Raw genomic sequence first — 21600 nt, 5'->3', positions numbered from 1 at the left:
TTATGGACTAAACACTGCAAGATTCTGACTTCGTTGCCACTGAAGGTTTAAGATATCAACTTCCAACAGGAAGTAAGAAGGTGTATCTTGAGCAAGCCTCTCCTGTTGTTATAATTAAATGTCCGGTAATTCATAACGTAACAAAGCATTTTAGAAAGGAATAAGAGATGGAAGATCAGACATATCTACGAACAGTAATATCAGAAACGAAGTGAAACGACGTTCCGTGATAAAGCAGAGATGCACATTGAAATAAACCTGAATGAACACACTCATTTTTACAACAATGATTAGCGAGTGACTACCTTTGATAGGTGAAAGCTATAAACCAAAAGTGTAGTGAAGTCTGAGTAGAACAGGGAAGTGATGCGCGTTACAACATGAATATGCATCACATAACCGAAACTAAGAAACCGAAACTAAGAAGTTGAAACAGCTGGTCGCGAATTACACGTTTGGGTTTCATATGTCGGTAGATTAATGGAACGCGATGAAATAATCTTTTGAATGATGTACCGTAACTCTTTATTTTCCGTGCTTGCTAAGAAAATATTGGCAAAAATTCCAACATACGCAACGTGATATGTACATTCGCCTTTGCTACAATATCATATTGATTCCAAAAATTTAAACCAGCCCTTAAATAAAATGCCTGTGAAGTGCATATAATGTTATTTTCCAAAACAACCGCAAGGCAGATCCAGAACATACTTCTGCGATCCCTACATGGATATTTCGATATTAGTACCAACTGTCACTCAGAATGGCCTTCCATAATATTAGTACCAACTGTCACTCAGAATCGCCTTCCGTAAGTTGGAGGGAGGATTCTTTCAGTATTAAACACGATAAGCTGTCCCGCTAATCAAGGATGTCATAATGTAATTACTTGAGGAAATCTAACAGCAACTCAGAGGCGTATAGATTCAGGCACGCGTCAGTTCATCGCACAGTAAATCCGCAGTTTACAGCGCCATAATACTGTTACCAGGTATGCAACTCTGCGAGCGGAAGAGTAAGGTGTGGAATGCATATCTTGAGGCAGAAATTCCCAAATACGTTGCCAGTGTCGTTACGTGAGGGGACTGCACCTAGTTGATAAATTGGTGGTGTCACGCTGCATTCGCCATATAGGCTAACGTGAATAATCTGCTTGTTGACGCAGGAGAACGTGGAGCCTGAGAGGCTTGCACATGGTACCGCTTACTTGTCGTTGTCGTATTTGGCCTGGTGAGGGATACGCCCTTCCTCTGAGGCTTGAAAACACGGGAGAGCTCTTCGGTGCTGGAGAGCTCTTAGCGCTTTGTTCCTATGTTTACGCGGCTGCCACGCTAGGGGCATCAAGCTGGATCATCCGTTCCAGCGTGTAGATTGAGGGGTGCAATGGTACAGGGTGTAATAACTAGCTGACACACAGACAGAGAGAGGGAAGGAGAGAGAGAGAGAGAGAGAGAGAGAGAGAGAGAGAGAGAGAGAGAGCATTCTGCCCTGTGCTACATTCTTCTCTTTCCTGATAAACGTGGGGCGTTACCCGGACGACAGTTGCAGGAATTACTTTGTTTACTAAGACAGAGCAAGAGCGAAATTATTCGTTTCGTGCGGAGAACCGTACGTGACCGCCTCCGACTCAGAAGAGAGCGTATGAATTGTATCTCGCTTTAAGAACCGGCAGTGCCTTCGATAATTAGGCACCTTGTTTTTATTTCTGTACGTAGAGTCCACCATAATTAATAGCGAAAACCGACACGAGTGAAAGAGTGACATTCTGCCGCTTACGAGATAACTGCGATTGTGTACCAGCCGCAAACGGACTTCGGTGAGAAACACTGTTCTGGTTAACATACATGTACACTAACGGAAAAAAAACGCAGCATCAAGGGGTTCTGAGACATAACGAAAGAAGGTAGGCGTGTTTCTGCATCTGAAAGATGTTGTCTCATCAAATTTCGTGCCAGTCACGTAACAGTGGCGCTAGTGGCACCACTACGAGGACGCAAATCAGGTTTGCTGTAAGTACAAGCTGTAACGGGCGTGTGCGTTAGTTACCTTTGAGATTGGACCTGATGAGTTGATGTTAGTCAAGAATGCCTTTAAGGCGACGAAGACGCCATTATCAACAACTCGCTGAGTTAGAACGAGGTCGTGTAATAGGGCTAAGAGGCGGAGGAGGGAGGAGGAGATTACTGTTTAACGTCCCGTCGACAACGAGGTCATTAGAGACGGAGCACAAGCTCGGATTGGGGAAGGATGCGGAAGGAAATCGGCCGTGCCCTTTCTAAGGAACCATCCCGGCATTTGCCTGAAGCGATTTAGGGAAATCACGGAAAACCTAAACCAGGATGGCCGGACGCGGGATTGAACCGTCGTCCTCCCGAATGCGAGTCCAGTGTGCTAAGAGAAGCTGGATGTTCCTTCTACGATGTTGCAGGAATGTAGCCTTGATTGCTACCAGTGGTCGTCACAAGAATGTACGGTCACAAGAAGACCGGGCTCCAGAAGGCCACATGGCACTACCGAAAGGTAAGACTGTCGTGTTCAGCGTATGTCTCTGGCGAATCGTACTGCATCTGCAGCAGGAATTTCAGCAGCAGTTGACAATACAGTGACACAAGGAATCGTTACACATCGGTTACTTGAGAACAGCTTCGAGCCAGACGCCCTGTAGCGTGCATTCCACTGACCCTAAACCACCGTCATTTGCTATTTTAGTGGTCTCAAGCGAGAGCTCATTGGAGGGCAGTTCGGAGCTCTTTTGTGTTTTCTGAAGCACGCTGATTCTGCCTTGGTGCCAGTGATGGCTGTGTGTTGTGTATTGCCGGCCGCGGTGGTCTAGCGGTTCTAGGCGCGCAGTCCGGAACCGCGCGACTGCTACGGTCGCAGGTTCGAATCCTGCCTCGGGCATAGATGTGTGTGATGTCCTTAGGTTAGTTAGGTTTCAGTAGTTCTAAGTTCTAGGGGACTGATGACCACAGATGTTAAGTCCCATAGTTCTCAGAGCCATTTGAACCATTTTTTGTGTTGTGTATTGGTTAGGAGGCGGCCATTTGAGGGCCAGTAACCAACCTGTCTGCTTGGTAGTCACACTGGACCCACTCCTGGGGTGGTCTGGGTGCGATTTCGTAGAACACTATCGTAGTTGTCCCACGCACCCTGATTGCAAATCTCTACGTCAGTCTGGTGGATCGACCTATTCTGCTGTCATTCACGAACAGCATTCCAGACGGTATTTTCCAACTGGATAATGTTCGTCCACATACGGCTGTCGTAGCCCAGCATGCTGTACAGTGTGTCGACATGTCTCCTTGGCCTGATCGATCACTAGATCTGTCTCCAATCGAGCACATATGGGACATCATCGGACGACAACTCCATCGTCATCCACATCCTGCATCAACCGTCACTGTATTGAGCGCCGGCCGGTGTGGCCGAGCGGTTCTAGGCGCTTCAGTCTGGAACCGCGCGACCGTTACGGTAGCAGGTTCGAATACTGCCTCGGGCATGGATGTGTGTGATGTTAGTTAGGTTTCAGTAGTTCTAAGTTCTAGGGGACTGATGACCTCAGATGTTAAGTCCCATAGTGCTCAGAGCCATTTGAACTGTATTGAGTTACCAAGTGCAACAGGCCAAGTACTCCAGCCAACAAATTGACATCTGGCACCTATACAAAGCATTGGATGCACGTTTGCATGCTTGAATTCAACATTCTGGCGGTTACACCGGTTATTAATGTAAAAGCATTTCACATTTGTAATGAATTATAGCCTGTGAGCTTGGAATGTTAATCACTTAAATATATTACCTAGACGAATGTCTTCCCGAAATTTTATTATTCTGCATTAATTATTTTTTGGCGTTGAGTTTTTTTCCGACAGTGTATAAGGATAATCTTTGTTACTCATATTTAATTTCAAGCCTTCAAACACAAATTCAGAGCTTTTCTACATACCTGGCTATGGCGCAAAATCAATAAAATCCACATGTGAGAAGCAAGAAAAGCAATCTCCAAGATAAAGCCTTAGTGTCGGTTACCACAGCTACTTCAAGATAAAAATATTATGTAAACTTTTTCTGTTGTCAATCCGCATAATCGTATAGTTTATTGGTTGAATTTTCGTTCAATGAACGCCTATACAGTATTTCTTGCTTAGACTGTACAATTTTCTAATGGAGATTTTTTTGCCTCCAGGCACCTCATGTACTCTTTGTGCTTACTGTCTGTGTCACTGCAGTTAATTCTTCTGTTGGTTTTTGATTGTGTTACGGTGGACGTATGCAGTTCAATTTTCATTTGTCTGTTACTTTCTGTGCGTCTTTGTGGGGAACAACAACAACAACAACAACAATGACGACGAGATACAAACATACAACGTTTGGTTGAGCAGTGTGGTTTTATCACTGAACTGAAAGCAACGAGGATGAGTGAAACTCATTACCCAAGGGAGGGCTGCAGAGCTGAAGTTCCCTTTCAAGAGACGGCTCATCATTCATAGTGTCCTACACCCTCAGCCCAGGTGGTCTTTGAAGAGCTTGGGAATTTACAACAGTACACAGGCGCATATACCCAATGATCCGACGCTGTGCGCCGACACCTCTATTCCAATTGTGGACTAGATCTACATCTACATATATACTGCGCAATCCACCATACGGTGCGTGGCGGAGGGTACCTCGTACCACAACTAGCATCTTCTCTCCCTGTTCCACTCCCAAACAGAACCAGGGAAAAATGACTGCCTACATGCCTCTGTACGAGCCCTAATCTCTCTTATCTTTGTGGTCTTTCCGCGAAATATAAGTTGGCGGCAGTAAAATTGTACTGGAGTCATCCTCAAATGCTGGTTCTCTAAATTTCCTCAGTAGCGATTCACGAAAAGAACGCTTCCTTTCCTCCAGAGACTTCCACCCGAGTTCCTGAAGCATTTCCGTAACACTCGCGTGATGATCAAACCTACCAGTAACAAATCTAGCAGCCCGCCTCTGAATTGCTTCTCTGTCCTCTCTCAATCCGACCTGATAGGAATCCCAAACGCTCGATCAGTACTCAAGAATAGGTCGTATTAGTGTTTTATAAGCGGTCTCCTTTACAGATGAACCACATCTTCCCAAAATTCTACTATTGAACCGAAGACGACTATCCGCCTTCCCCTCAACTGCCATTACATGCTTGTCCCACTTCATATCGCTCTGCAACGTTACGCTCAAATATTTAATCGACGTGACTGTCAAGCGCTGCACTACTAATGGAGTATTCAAACATTACGGGATTCTTTTTCCTATTCATCTGCATTAATTTACATTTATCTATATTTAGAGTTAGCTGCCATTCTTTACATCAATCACAAACCCTGTCCAAGTCATCTTGTATCCTCAACGACGACACCTTCCCGTACACCACAGCATCATCAGCAAACAGCCGCACATTGCTATCCACCCTATCCAGAAGATCATTTATATAGATAGAAAACAGCGGACCTATCACACTTCCCTGGGGCACTCCAGATGATACCCTCACCTCCGATGAACACTCACCATCGAGGACAACGTACTGGGTTCTATTACTTAAGACGTCTTCGAGCCACTCACATATTTGGGAACCAATCCCATATGCTCGTACCTTAGTTAGGAGTCTGCAGTGGGGCACGGAGTCAAACGCTTTCCGGAAGTCAAGGAATATGGCATCCGTCTGATACCCTTCATCCATGGTTCACAAGATATTTTGTGAAAAAAGGGGTAAATTATAAGGTAGACTAATTCTTCTACCAGGAGCATCCTAACGCATTATCTCGTTGTCGGTCGTCATAACGTTGATGCGTTCTAGCCACTTCTGTCTCGGAGGCGGGCAGTTTGCAGATGAATAGCGCCATTTTCGTCTGTTGGTCATGTTCTTCGCAATTTCCCTTCACCTTCAAACCCCGAACTGCGGCACTGATATTGCTGGTTGACAGCTCAAGCAAATGATTTACTCCAAAGCAGTGTCCTTGCATTCCAACACTACAATGGCAATACAAAGGCGTCGAAAACAATAGCATTAAAGCGCCCACCCCTTTTGTGTCGCTTTCCAGGCGACGAAACCAAGGAAACGGGACAGAGCTATAGGTTCTCCGCCCGGAGGTCATCGTGTCGGCTGTTTTTCTTCTGCGATTTCTTGATAACCGTAACAAGATACGAGTTGCTTCATCTCCCAGCATTCATAAAGATCCAAAAATTTTGATTACATAAGTATACATTGATTTTATGAGTTATATTATTGTTAACGACAAGCGCAGAACAACAACGCCTGGAGTATCTATATGGGAGAAAGACGAGTGCGTGCCTCTGAGAGAATGTTACTGCATACTCTACGAGTATTCACGTCAGTTCGTCTGTCACCACAGAGTCGTTCCCATGTAGTACTGTTCTTGCTCCATCACTGAAGTCAGCTTGTTGGGCGCACAGTATGTGGGGGTCTTGTGTGTTTCGAAAGGAACACGTTTTTCACAACACGGATCGACATTATAATCTAATATGCAAAGATGACAGATCAAAAAAACAAAACTTTTGTGATATTTACAATTATATTCCGACTTCAGCGATATTTGTCGCTGTGAATCGTCTTCTGTACAGTCAATCGCTGTACCTGTGGAGTTAAAATTACCATGCAATTACCACGTTTTTCTATTAGTGTTTATTGTAACTAGGGATGTGCTAATGTAACTAGGATGTGTTAAATTATCAATTACTTATATGAAGTCTTCACGGGTTGTCAGCCGAGTAGCGTCGTCATCTCGTAGCAACGTTTCGATGGAATGCGTCTCCATCATCTTCAGGCGAAGTGTCGGGATATCTCAGCCCGCGATCGACGATATCCCGAAACTTCGCCTGAAGATGATGGAGACGCATTCCATCGAAACGTTGCTACGAGACGACGACAGTACTCGGCTGACAACCCGTGAAGACGTCATATATGAAATTCGCCGAGAAAGCCTGCACTCACATGTTAATTACTTGTAGTAAATTACAACGTTCCAGTTCGAACTATGTGGTAGGTTCCAGAAGCTTGTTAATTGTTAGATCTCGCATAGAGTAAGAAGTTCACTGAAACCAGTGAAGTAGTTCACATTATTGTAGCTGTGTTTTCTAAGTGTGTTGTATGGTTAAGGAAATCAATTTGAATTTTGATTCGTTTAAAATCCATGATGACTTTAGCGAACAATAACTCACTATGTTCCTTCTACACGCGGAAGTGAATGTAAAATAGCTATACTTCCGTTGGATACAGTGTATCACGTTTGCATAATACACGAGTACAGGACTGACTCACAATAGTGTACTCTAAGCTGCAAGCGTTTCCCCGACGAAACTGTGGAACTGATTGCACAGTGGAACGAAGTACCTATTAATTGTTACCAAAGAAACGAATGCGTTCTAGTAGCGAGTAACATCCCGTCCGCGCCTATCGTTTTAACTGTTTGTCTTGCTTGCAATAACATTTATTGCTAAATGTTGTAGGCGCAATAACATCCTGGGCGCACGGAACTTTCTGTGCATAATAGAGTGCGATATAGAACTCTGATGCTTTCTGCTACAGTGACAAGGCACGAATTGTATTGGTTTGCTTGAAATTTTAGTGGCAAGAAGAAAAGCATTGAAATAAAATCTGCGTACTTAAAAAATCCAAAAACAAGGTGAATGATGAAAACTCGCTTTGCTGTTTATGTATAAGGTCCAGCGAGAAACTTATTATTTGCATAATGGGTACGACTCAGTCAAGGGATTACTTTAATAGCTACGTTAAATATCACCTATACGTAATTGTAACAGATGCTTTGTGGATCGTAGGCCTAATGCTATAGAAAATGAAATTTGTATCTTTGTCTATAAATGGAAGATAGATATCCTGAATGGAAGTCAGACTTCAAGAACATGTAATTACCTGCTGAACTTTATTGAAAGGCGGGGTCATGTCAATCTTAACGTGACAAATTCAGTTACTTAAAGACAAGAGCTCTTATTTCTGATCACTTTACCCTTCAACTTCTTATATTGTCGGAGCTACTTGTCAGCTTTCAATGTAGTGTATGTAGCATGTAATGCAGAGTTCATGTCTTTGCCACACACATTTTGAGCAGAGGATTTTCCTACACTGTTCTCACGGTCTTCTGCGAACACTTCCGTTGCCAACTAACAAATGTTACTTTATACTTGTGAGGAGTCTGGGAAGGTAGCTTTACATACCTTAGCCTCCAGCGTCTCCAGTTGGGCCATTCGTGGCTGCAGAGGCACCACGCCACCGCCCTGCAGCGCCGTCTGCAACAGAAAACAACGCGTCAGCTGCCATGTGAGCAGCGCAAGGTGCAGTCGCAATGGTTACACGGGACTAGGGGCCTCTCATCGTTTCGCAATCACCGTTGACAGGTTCATTTCCTGCAGACAGCTCTGACAGCCTTGTTAGTAATATGTTGAAACAGCAATCAAGTTTCACATCCAAGAAGTACAAATAAAACTGGACACACTCAAAAGGCGTGACGATCAACTCGTAATCTTGTTACCATTGGCAATCTTTTTCTTTCATTCATGGGCTTCTGGGTGCCGAATTGTTACTCTCTGGGCCGCTAGTGTTTCCTGTCTGGGTATACTTTGCCATACACTGAGTCGGTGTATAAGTAGTTGGTGCATAAGTTCGTAGCATTTTTCCATCACTTTAATAAACACAACTGATACACATAAGAAAGATTTTAGTCATTAATGATATATTCTCCTTCAACATTTATAACTGTCTGAAACGCAGGGGTAACTTCTCGATTCCGCGTCTGTTGAAATCACATGGTTTTGAAGCGAAGATGTCGTCGAGCCATGCTCGGAGAGCACTTTCATCCGGAAAGGAAGTTCTTTGAAGGTTTTTCGATAGAAAGCGGAAGGAATGACAATCTGAGGCCGCAGATCAGATGGGTCATGTGGGTGTAGAATGACTTCCCAACCCAACTCTTGTATAGGATTTGTCAGCCTGGCAGAATTTGACTGCCGTTATCGTTTAGTAGCATCACTTCAAGCAGTCTTCCTGGTCGTTGTTCTTGGACTGCGTCGGCAAGACGTCTCAGTTGCTGACGATAAGTGTCAGCAGTGATAGTTACACCTGGGGGAAGCTATTCGTAGTACACCATGCCGGCGGTATTTCAACACATGCATAACATTAGCTTTTGTGGATGCACCTGCGTGCATCCACAAAAGCTAATGTTATGCATGTGTTGAAATACCGCCGGCATCTTTGTACAAGGAGTTGCTGCTTTGTTTGAGCATATGTTAACATAAAGAAACAATTTCTCGTCGCCAGTAACGATAGAGGATTGGAATGGCCGGTGTTGTTCGCGAACCAATTGCTGACGAGCTAGCAGAGATTCACTTATGACCACCCGCTGATTTTTGTGATTTTGGGCAAGAGCATGCTGTACCCATACGCCCGATTTTTGAACCTTCCTCAGTGCATGCAAATGATCACACGATGGTGGAATGTTCATTACTCATCACATTTGCCAGTTCTCCATTACACTGGCGTGGATCATTGTGGGTTAATGCGTGTAAACGATCTCCATCAACCCGTAAAGGTATTCCTGAACGTGAAAAGTCACTAATTTCAAAACGATCCTCTTTAGAACTAGGAAACCATTTTCTTGCCGTGCTGTAATGGTATTAATCCCCATTCAAGGCGCAAATGCTTCTGGCTGCCTCCGCTGCTGGCAATGTTTCGTTCGTTGATTTCGAAGACCTATTAACTTATACACAATAATCACTATACCGAACAACTAGTATGTTCCGAGACGTTGTACGGATGTACTTTACTTCTCGTTCGCTGACGAGCAGAGCCGATTTTGTTTATCCCAACCAAGTGAACTAAGTGTGAGGTAAGGAAGTGACGAATCTGGTTTTAATTGCCTTGCCGTAAGCGCAGTGTTGCTTTGTTTTTGGTTTTTCCGTGCTCATTCTGCGAAGAGTAGATAAGTAACAACTGTAAAACTCTGCGAGTTTTTTCTTCCGTGCTTGTTTTTCCTTTCGTAACAGTACGTACTTTCTACTGCGTGCCTTCTGCATCTTTGCCACCAAAACCCAATTTTTACACTTAGACGGACTTTACTGCTAAGACTTGGTAATCTCCAGAACGAAACACATCGATTGCATTTTTGTATAAAGATTCCGTCTGTCATCTTCTTTCGTTACCTTTGTTCTCGTAATATTCCCAAAATTAATTACGTTGCTACGTTATGAATGGCAGTGTTATTCTCACTGTTCCGTCCACCATCAGACCATGCTGGAATGTATGTGCAGTTGCGCGAATATTTCATTCACTCTACAGCCGTGTCTATTTCAGCCCCAAGGAGTTTTCTACGCAGTACTCATATTAGATCTGCCACTCGATTGTAGTCCTGCGGTCAGATGTTACGGCTCACTATGTCACTGTCCTGGGGATTTCAGTACATTTCTAGAGGTGCCGGTAAGATTACCCAGTTGACACTGAGCATGGCGTAACCGCAGTCTAGATTCCTAAAATAAACGATAGTCTCGTAATTAAATAGTTGGACTGTCCTACTGTGTGCGACCAGATATAATTGTAGTTCCACTAGGCTAACGCTAAGGGCTGGACTAAGACTCAAACAAGGATCGATATTCTATAACGAAGGAAGGTCGTGAACACCCAAGTCATTAGTAATAGTGTAATGATGGGGAGAATCTGTCATGAAATTTTCCACCTCGGAAGTCTAAAACAAAACGATAGCACAGCGATTCGAATTCCACCCATATCAGATAATAGTCTATTCCTTCAACCACTGCACCACTTTCCTCGGTAATGCTCTTCGTAGACAGACCAAGCAGTTGAACTGCCTGAGCAGTTGATTTGTTTTGGGGTTTCCAGCAAATGTTAGCATTCCATTAATTGAGACAACTGTTGTCAGAAATCATTACTCGCGCGTTAATATGTAGAAACAGGAACTCCTTGTACATCACTTGCTGGGCTCATCAGACTTACCAAGATTAGTACTTTTCTATGTTAACATTGTGATGCCACGAGTGCCTGCATGCTTGTATCTGTAATCAGAAATAAGCCTTTTAACATTTGAATATGTATATGGCTCTCTAACTCATTCTTTGCACTCCATGTAATTTGGGGTGCAGTTGCTGGCATGTTTGATGCCAGTGTAATTTCTTTAATGGGAAAGTATCATTTTCCCTAATGGGCTCAACTTTAACCAAATATGGTACGACTGAGGACATCACAATGTCCATAACTGGTGTGATCGTCTGTTTCCATTAAGGAAACTTACAAGGGAACCTCCCCACCGCACCCCCCTCACATTTAGTTATAAGTTGGCACAGTGGATAGGCCTTGAAAAACTGAACACAGATCAATCGAGAAAACAGGAAGAAGTTGTGTGGAATTATGAAAAAAATAAGCAAAATATACAAACTGAGTAGTCCTTGCGCAACATAGGCAACAACAAGGCCAACAGCAGATCAGTAGCTTCGTGGTCCCGTGGTTAGCGTGAGCAGCTGCGGAATGAGAGGTTCAAGTCCTCACTCGAGTGAAAAATTTACTTTCTTCATTTTCGCAAAGTTATGATATGTCCGTTCGTTCATTAACGTCTCTGTTCACTGTAATAAGGTTAGTGTCTGTTTTACGACCGCACGCAAATCCGTGCGATTAGTAGACGAAAGGACGTGCCTCTCCAATGGGAACCGAAACATTTGATCGCAAGGTCATAGGTCAACCGATTCCTCCACAGGAAAATACGTCTGATATTTTCTATACGATACTGGTGACGGCATGTGCGTCACATGACAGTAATATGTTGTCGACCCACCTAACTTGTACACTTGGCGAATGGGTAAAAAGATTCTTCTACCTTGCCCGACTTAGGTTTTCTTGTGAATGTGATTATCATTCCCAAAAAAGTGATCGCATCGGACGGACAGATAATAATTGTCTCAAAACAAAAATTAAAATTTTCACTCAATGGAAGACTTGAACCAAAGACCTCTCGTTCCGTAGTTGCACACGCTAACCACAGGACCACGGCTCTCCTGCCTACGTGTACCCCTTGTAGTTGCATATCTTCCACATGGATACACAGTTTGCATATTTTGCTTATTTTTTTCATAGTTCCACATAACTTCTTCCTGTTTTCTCGATTGATCTGTGTTCAGTTTTTCAAGGCCTATCCACTCTGCCAACTTATAACTAAATCTGAGGGGGGTGCGATGGGGACGTTCCCTTGTTAGTAGAGTGATTACGTCTCCCAACCTCGTGTGATTATACAACAATAGTGTCAATCCAGGAATATGTCAACTATGATCTAAGGATCAGTTTGCAGTTTTACAATTGTCATTCCGAAGGAAAAGTCTTGACTTTGTTGACACGTTTTCTTTTCTTGTGATACCAATCCATTTATGACATCATGTTATGCGTGCACAAGATATGATGTGTCGGAGACTTTTATATGCTGAGTAATCTATGCAAACATTGTAGAAAGTGGCACGGGGCAATACGATAATTTCTCATCAGTAACGTGATTTAACAGTTTTTCATCAACTAAAAGACTCAACATTTATTTTATTAAAAATTTTAATTTAAGTTTCAGGCAGATATGTTTCAATTTCTGATGATGCAGAAAGATAAACTTGCAACATCATCATTAAATTGTTCCATTTTTTTCTGTCAACAGAGAAAAAAAGAGAGAAGCGAGAGGGAGAGAGACAGATTTCATTCAAGCGTATCTTCTACTGTTCGTACATTCTCTCTCCTACTACGTTACTTTCAGGCTGTCTTTGCCGAAATAAATCTGTAGACAAAACGTCTTATAACCATAAGAAGATTGTGGCTGATAAGTAAAGCTAATTAATTTGAACACCACAATGATTCACCAACACTTGTCCTATTGAGGATGATACTTGTCTTCCTGCTACCTGTTACCCACATAGTTAAATGGAAAATTAAAGATGCATGTGGGACATGATCCATCAAACAACTTTTCATATTTCATGTACAAAAATCATTGCGAGAGAACCTGTTTTTATGGGTTTGGACAAAGAATCTCGTATAGAGGACAAAAATGTATTATTACACAAACGTAAAAAAGAATGACATTACAAAATGAAGTTAAGCAGCTTAATTTATGAAACCTTAACAAACATTTCATGTAAAGTGAATATTTGTAGTATGATTATCATGGCCATTCATGCTAAAAACTAATATAGGGCGGAACAGATTTTAGAATTAACGCTAAAGTTTTGAATTTCAGAACTTGATATTTTCAAAACTAGAAAAATCATACTGGGAAGAAAATGGAAAGCAACTTAGAAACACTGTCAGTAGATCCTCCAGAAAATTCTGTGACACTTTCAGAAAATGTACTAGAAACTGTTACCAAATATGTTTTAGAAATAATAATAAACAGGAAAAGCTTTAATGTGAAAAATGTGCAAAAGCAAAAATCTAAAAAAAGGAATAGTTAGAAGCGTTTAGATATCTTCAAGAAATGTTGTGAATAGATTAAAAAATATGTAACAGACCAAAGAATCAGTAAAGTGGAAAGAGCATGTGACAATGAATATACTTCGCTATAAAAAAAGCATCCTTATAAAATATTCTGTGATATTAAAGCAGGATATGTTTATAGCTAAGTTAGAATGTTTATAGGTACGTGAAAGATTAGAAAATCTCAAACTGAATGAATTAGATGTGATGTAGAAAAATGTTACAACAAATAATAATAAAGTGCGGCTGAGAAATGGGAAGTAATAGAGAGATTTATTTTAATATATAGAACGTATTGGAGGTAATGGTAAACTGAGACCGAGTCTTTTAATGTTACTATAGAATGAAAAAAAATTAGACTAACAAACTCTTAACGCCTTAATGCCTGAATAAATTATTACATGAATGAAAAAAATTAAAAATAATGTCGCTGTAGAAGTACCCAAAACACACAGGAGACGGCTGCACGTCTCAGAAACTTTGGTAACCTCATTCAGAATCTGCACTTACCGGCACTGGCGCTCAAAAATTGGTATGATGCGAGTTCGCGACACTTGGCATTAAAGGGTTAACAGTAAAACACTTCATGAAGTGCTTAGAAGCAAAAAGAGAAAGGTCACAAAAGAAGTTGAGATGCCAAAAGTCTGAAACGATTAAGAAAGAGGGGCAAATGAAGTGGAAATGTGATCATAGATGGAGAATAGGATCACTGAAACAGTAACTATAAAGAGTCTGACTACTGTGACTTTCTTGCTAGACAAAAGAGATTCCCAGCTCAGTAGTGCTCATTAAGGTACAATTGTCTCCTATTGACGTAATTCATTGTAGCTGAATGAAGTATTTTCCAATGTAGCATTATTTTTGATAACTACAGCAGTCACTTTCTAAAGCTGTTATTCACTATAAACTTAAAATACCCTTTTGTCCAAACCGTTCAGTAGTCCTTCACGTTGGACATTACAGGCTACAGAATGCAAAACTCATAAAATATATGTTAGAACTTGCAAAGCAAATTCAAGGACGTTACATTTTATGTACAGAATTATACCATAGGTAATGTTGGTCTCGACATTTTACTGGGAAAGTCGCTGTCAGTTCATGGTAAACTGTTACGTCGCAACTGCAAACATCCACCGATGCAATACAGAATTTCTGTTAGCACAGACATACTCTCTTTTGTGCTAGCATCACAATTTCGATATAGGTTCGAATTTATAAATCTAGTATCGTCATCCTCAAAAAAATTCACGTGTCTAAACTATGCCGTAATGAAATTGAAATGGTCCAGGAGATCCTTACCTGGAAATGTAAGGAATGAAGTATAAATCACAGTTCTCCCGTATCCCGTAGATTGCTAATTAAATTCGCGCGGAACAAAACACCGTACCTTGTCATAATGTACTAGTGCATCACATCGCATACCTGGACGATAGGTCACATTCCAGTTAGAACAAAGACCTCCAGGGAAGCGTGAGCTTCTGATATTCACATATTAAAACCGTATACCTGAGAAAATCTGTAAACAATTTTATAGTTTTTTTTCTGTGTGCATCTGTGTGGAGGAAGAGGCAGTCTGTAATGTATTACTCTCTCGAAATTTCTTTGGGGGAATCACTCAGCTGACGGATTTCATTCACGGAAACGACCTGAACAAGTAGTTCCATTTCGTTAACACGAGCGGCACTGCATTACGGCTAGCGACTACTGACGTCTCGTGGGCAGTTTCCTTAACCACTTTCGATGCGGTAAGCACGTGCTCGATAATGTCGTTTTTATATCGCTTGTCTGCGCTGCGGAAACTGCTCTTCAGAAGAACGAGGGCGTCAGTAGTCTATAATCTATTAATACATCCACCTGTTTCTTATTTAATATTGTTGACTCAAGCGCCGGTTTCGGACACTAACATGCTACATTTGCTGGTAAGGATGCTTATGGAATATCGTCTCAGTTATATGACTGGATTTGTGATTTCTTGTCAGAGAGGTCACAGTTGTAGTAATTGACGGAAAGTCATCGAGTAAAACAAGTGATTTCTGCCGTTCCCCAAGATAGTGTTATAGGCCCTTTGCTGTTCCTTATCTATATAAACGATTTGGGAGACACTCTGAGCAGCCGTCTTCGGTTGTTTGCAGATGACGCTGTCGTTTATCGACTAATAAAGTCATCAGAAGATCAAAACGAACTGCAAAACGATTTAGAAAAGATATTTGAATGGTGCGAAAAGTGGCAGTTGACGCTAAATATGAGGTCATCCGCATGAATGATAAAAGGAACTCGTTAAACTTCGGTTACACGCTATAAATCAGTCTAATCTAAAAGCCGTAAATTCAACTAAATACCTACGTATTACAATTACGAACAACTTAAATTGGAAGAAACACACAGAAAATGTTGTGGGGAAGGCTAACCGAAGACTGCGTTTTATTGGCAGGACACTTAGAAAATGTAACAGACCTACTACTGAGACTGCCTACACTACGCTTGTCCGTCCTCTTTTAGAATACTGCTGCGCGGTGTGGGATCCTTACCAGATAGGACTGACTGAGTATATCGAAAAAGTTCAAAGAAAGGCAGCACGTTTTGTATTATCGCGAAATATGGGAGAGAGTGTCACAGAAATGACACAAGATTTGGGCTGGACATCATTACAAGAAAGGCGTTTTTCGTTGCGACGGAATCTTCCCACGAAATTCCAATCACAAACTTTCTCCTCCGAATGCGAAAATATTTTGTTGACACCGACCTACATAGGAAGGAATGATCACCACGATAAAATACGGGAAATCAGCTCGTACGGAAAGATATAGGTCTTCATTCTTTCCGCGCACTATACGAGTTTGGAATAATAGAGAATTGTGAATGTGGTTCGATGAACCCTCTGCCAGGCACTTGAATGTGATTTGTAGAGTATCCATGTAGATGGAGATGTAGATGCTGAGTACCAAAGGATGCCGTCAGCTTAGCGGTTGTGAACTTCATACAAGCTTCTGTTACTAATTTTGTTACAGTTTGATCACGCTGTAGATTCAGATGGCGATGACGACGAGAAGTACGGAAGAAATCGGACTTATCCTTATTGAAGGAATAATCGCCACTGTTACCCGAAAGCTCATTTCCTTCGATTGTCTAATGTACCATAGCTCCGTCCTCTCATTTACCTAAGTGCTTCAAGAAATGCACTCCTGTCACAGCTCTGTTACACCTAACGATATCTGTTGTTCGACTATTCACAAACAAATATGAACCATGCTTTTCTGCTATGCCGATTACCGTTTACACGGCTTATGTCTCTACTATTTCTAAATGTTGATTTCCATATCCATGTTACTGAACGGCTAATCCGGGTCATGGTTCACACTTCATCGTGCACAACCCCAGTTGCAGGTGGCTATCTAACGCCCTCCAGGGAAAACGAAAATTTGATTTCCAATATTTCACGTAACTACTGCCTCAATTTAATATGCTGTCATAATCTTTTCATTAAGATCTATAACCTTATGTTTAAAGCTTAACACAGTAAGTCAAGTATTACAGTCAGAAACTGTATGTGTGTTCAGGCACCATAACTCATCGCGCGTAAGTTACCCAGACTACTTCATGCACCCAGTATTTGAGACTGAGAACACTTAGCGACTACTAACAAACCCTACATATAATTTCAAGTCCGCAGCTCGTGGTCTAGTGGTTGCCGGCCCTGTCGTTCAGCGTTTTTTTTGTGTTGTTCTCATCATTTCATCACCATTCGGGAAACCTGAGAGACTGGAGAGTGAGAAGATTGGGCTGATAACCAAGCTATTGAGCGCCCCACAAACCAAAAATAATCATCATCATAATCATCATCGTCATATAATTTCAAGCCTTTTGAAACCTACTTCTCGCTAACAGCCTCCACAGAAAATGAAAGGAAAAGAAGTTATCGCGTACTAAACGCTGTTCATGGAATAAAACTGCGGTATAGGGGACGAAGTTGTAAATTATTCCCGCGCCCGGGTTCCCGGGTTCGATTCCCGGCGGGGTCAGGGATTTTCCCTGCCTCGTGATGACTGGGTGTTGTGTGATGTCCTTAGGTTAGTTAGGTTTAAGTAGTTCTAAGTTCTAGGGGACTGATGACCATAGATGTTAAGTCCCATAGTGCTCAGAGCCGTTAGTAAATTATTACCTCTTTACCACTAACTCCATTCGTAACACACCCACGTAGACTATTGAAATGTACCTGCAAAATTACATCATTGTAAGACACACAGTTCAGGAGATGTGACATCGTAAACGTCGAGATGCCTGAAGAACAAGCTTTTCTTAAAACGGAAACACAAATTATCCAGCCTATACTCATCCGGTATTTGATAATGAAAGAACTTAGCGATTACCAACAAACTTGAAAATAATTTCAAATCTTTTCTGAACTTTTTCTCACTTACATGCTTAATGTCAGATATTTTACACGTTAACTCGTTTGTATAGTAATCAGAAGTTTGAAGCTGTTTTATACTTGGAAATTTGATTCTTTAAAGAATAGGGGTTTACTGGTTAAATATAACACCCGTTATGACAATTGTAACAAATGTGTCTGCATGACTTTAACGATGAAATGCGATGAATATCCCTTTAGAAGTAAGACTACAAAAATAAATGAGTAAGAACTAATATAATTACTCTTTACTTGAGCTGTATGGAATGTAATAACCATTTCTGTCATTGTGATGGGTTGATCTAATGTTCTACAGACACTAACGAAGAACGGTTTATTGCTGTAGATAGCTTTGCGGATATGACTTTGGAACGTCAGTATCTATCTGCATCTACATCTATTTCTAATTATACGCTGCGCAAGCCACTGTACAGTGCATGGCGGATGGTACATCGTACCTATATTACCTCTTTCCTATTGCAGTCGTGTATTGAGCGTGGATTGGCGGTAAACTTTCTTATCTTATGATCACTACGCGAGATACGCTTGGTAATAGCAGGATTATCGCTGACTCTTCTTCGAGCAGGTTCTTTAAGTTTAGACATCGGGGGTTCGCAAGAACTACGTCGTCTTTCTTCCAAGCATTCCCAGTTAAGACCATCTCTGTCACTTTCATATGGTCTAAGCCGACTTATTATGATTTTAGCTGTACCTCTTTGAATACATCAGGGTGTATACGACCCGGGACAACCGGGAAATCCGGGAAAAACCCGGGAATTTTTCGAAATTCCGAGAATTTTTCATTGTTTTAGCTTTTGTATAAATTTTTGTAATTTTGACTGGTAAGAATTGATTCTCTAGCAAAGACTGTTACTGTATCCTGCTACTGGAGAATGATACTGCAGCAATAAAATATAAACGAGAGAAAAAAAAAACTTTAGTGGCAAAGGAAGTGCGCCATTTACAACAACAAAACACCGTGCACGCACAAGCGTCTGGAGACAGCAAAAATATGTCAAAGGCGTTAGGGCGAAGACTATGTAATACTTAGCAACATTAAACTGTTTTCAATGAGCGTGACGTCACGACTGTTTACATTAGGTTCTTTGACCAGCTGCTAGCGGGCTCACGCGCATGCGCAGTTGAATCGCGCATGAGCAGTACCGTCTCCCGCTTTCCGTTTTATCGGCAGTAAAGCAGCAAGCAGCCAGATGCTAACGAGAAAAATTTTTCTCGCCTGCCCTAACTGCCAGATTCGCTCATGCGCAGAGTTGTCTGAGGTATAGTGGGGAGGGAGTTAGTCTTGACGTGACCCGTGTTTGCGTTAAGTGATTTCGCTGTTTCCTCTTCGGTTACAGCTCCCACGTCAAATGAAAACAAAACGGATTTCTGAGGGCGGGAGCTATCAAGTGAATTATAATACATTCACGTAATTACGGAGGGCAAAAATATATTATTAGTTTCAGTTTTCTGATTTTATTTTATTTCCAAATTATTAGCAGTCAAGCATTAATCGCCTTGCAAAACAATGAAGTTATTTTTGTCAGTTTGCTAACGAAATTTGGCTTTATTAATCTTTCCGCTGAGGCAATCAATTTATTTGAAACGAAGTGTTTCGTTCCACAGAGATAAATTCTGCCGAAATTTTTACAAAGGCACAAACGGTGTTTAGAAAGGATAGATTGCATGCAGCCGATGGTGGCGTGTTTGTCGCTGTTAGTAGTAGTGTATCCTGTAGTGAAGTAGAAGTGGATAGTTCCTGTGAATTATTATGGGTGGAGGTTACACTCATCAACCGAGCTAGGTTAATAATTGGCTCCTTTTACCGACCTCCCGACTCAGCAGCATTAGTGGCAGAACAACTGAGAGAAAATCTGGAATACTTTTCACATAAATTTTCTCAGAATGTTATAGTCTTAGGTGGAGATTTCAATTTACCAGATATAGACTGGGACACTCAGATATTTAGGACGGGCGGTAGGGACAGAGCATCGAGTGACATTACACTGAGCGGACTATCCGAAAATTACCTCGAGCAACTGAACAGAAAACCGATTCGTGGAGACAACATCTTGGACCTACTGATAACAAACAGACCCGAACTTTTCGACTCTGTAAGCGCAGAAGAGGGAATCAGTGATCAAAAGGCCGTTCAGCATCCCTGCATATGGAAGTAAAAAGGAATATAAAAAAAGGGAGGAAGGTTTATGTTTAGCAAGAGTAATAGAAGGCAGATTTCAGACTACCTAACAGATTAAAACGAAAATTTCTGTTCCGACACTGACAATGTTGAGTGTTTATGGAAAAAGTTCAAGGCAATCGTAAAATGCGTTTTAGACAAGTACGTGCCGAGTAAAACTGTGAGAGACTGGTAAAACCCACCGTGGTTCAACAACAAAGTTAGGAAACTACTGCGAAAGCAAAGAGAGCTTCACTGCAAGTTTAACGCAGCCAAAACCTCTCAGACAAACAGAAGCTAAACGATGTCAAAGTTAGCGTAAGGAGGGCTATGCGTGAAGCGTTCAGTGAATTCGAAAGTAAAATTCTATGTACCGACTTGACAGAAAATCCTAGGAAGTTCTGGTCTTACGTTAAATCAGTAAGTGGCTCGAAATAGCATATCCAGACACTCGGGGATGATGATGGCATTGAAACAAAGCTGTTTCACAGAGGAAGACCGCACTGCAGTTCCTTCTCTAAATCCTCGCACAAACGAAAAAATGGCTGACATCGAAATAAGTGTCGAAGGAATAGAAAAGCAACTGGAATCACTCAACAGATGAAAGTCAACTGGACCTGACAGGATACCAATTCGATTCTACAGAGTACGCGAAAGACCTTGCCCCCCTTCTAACAGCCGTGTACCGCAAGTCTCTAGAGGAACGGAAGGTTCCAAATAACTGGAAAAGAGCAGTTTGCAAGAAGGGTCGTCGAGCAGATGCGCAGAACTATAGACCTTTATCTCTGACGTCGATCTGTTGTAGAATTTTAGAACATGTTTTTTGCTCACGTATCGTGTCGTTTCTGAAAACCCAGAATCTAATCTGTAGGAATCAACATGGATTCCGGAAACAGCGATCGTGTGAGACCCAACTCGCTATATTTTTTCGTGAGATCCAGAAAATATTAGATACAGGCCCCCAGATAGATGCTATTTTCCTTGACTTCCGGAAGGCGTTCGATACAGTTCTGCACTGTCGCCTGATAAACAAAGTAAGAGCCTACGGAATATCAGACCAGCTGTGTGGTTGGACTGAAGAGTTTTTAGCAAACAGGACACAGTATGTTGTTCTCAATGGAGAGACGTCTACAGACGTTAAAGTAACCTCTGGCGTGCCACAGGGTGTGTTATGGGACCATTGCTTTTCACAATATACGAGGGCAGTTCAATAAGTAATGCAACACATTTTTTTTCTCGGCCAGTTTTGGTTGAAAAAACCGGAAATTTCTTGTGAAATATTTTCAAACATTCCCGCTTCGTCTCGTATAGTTTCATTGACTTCCGACAGGTGGCAGCGCTGTACGGAGCTGTTAAAATGGCGTCTGTAACGGACGTGCGTTGCAAACAACGGGCAGTGATCGAGTTTCTTTTGGCGGAAAACCAGGGCATCTCAGATATTCATAGGCGCTTGCAGAATGTCTACGGTGATCTGGCAGTGGACAAAAGCACGGTGAGTCGTTGGGCAAA

General features: G+C 41.8%; 1 protein-coding gene across 1 annotated transcript in view; it reads right to left on the bottom strand.

Annotated features, from left to right (window-relative positions):
- Nucleotides 1-21600, bottom strand: part of LOC126090494 (uncharacterized) — a 687867-nt gene that overhangs the window by 157837 nt on the left and 508430 nt on the right. The window contains exon 3 of the mRNA XM_049906991.1: nucleotides 8215-8286. Within this exon, the coding sequence (XP_049762948.1) occupies nucleotides 8215-8286 (72 nt within the window). The remainder of the gene's footprint in view (nucleotides 1-8214; nucleotides 8287-21600) is intronic.

This window comes from Schistocerca cancellata, chromosome 1 (assembly GCF_023864275.1).
Source record: "Schistocerca cancellata isolate TAMUIC-IGC-003103 chromosome 1, iqSchCanc2.1, whole genome shotgun sequence".
Classification (NCBI taxonomy): Eukaryota; Metazoa; Arthropoda; class Insecta; order Orthoptera; family Acrididae; genus Schistocerca; species Schistocerca cancellata.
This window is presented reverse-complemented; position numbering and strand designations above follow the sequence as displayed.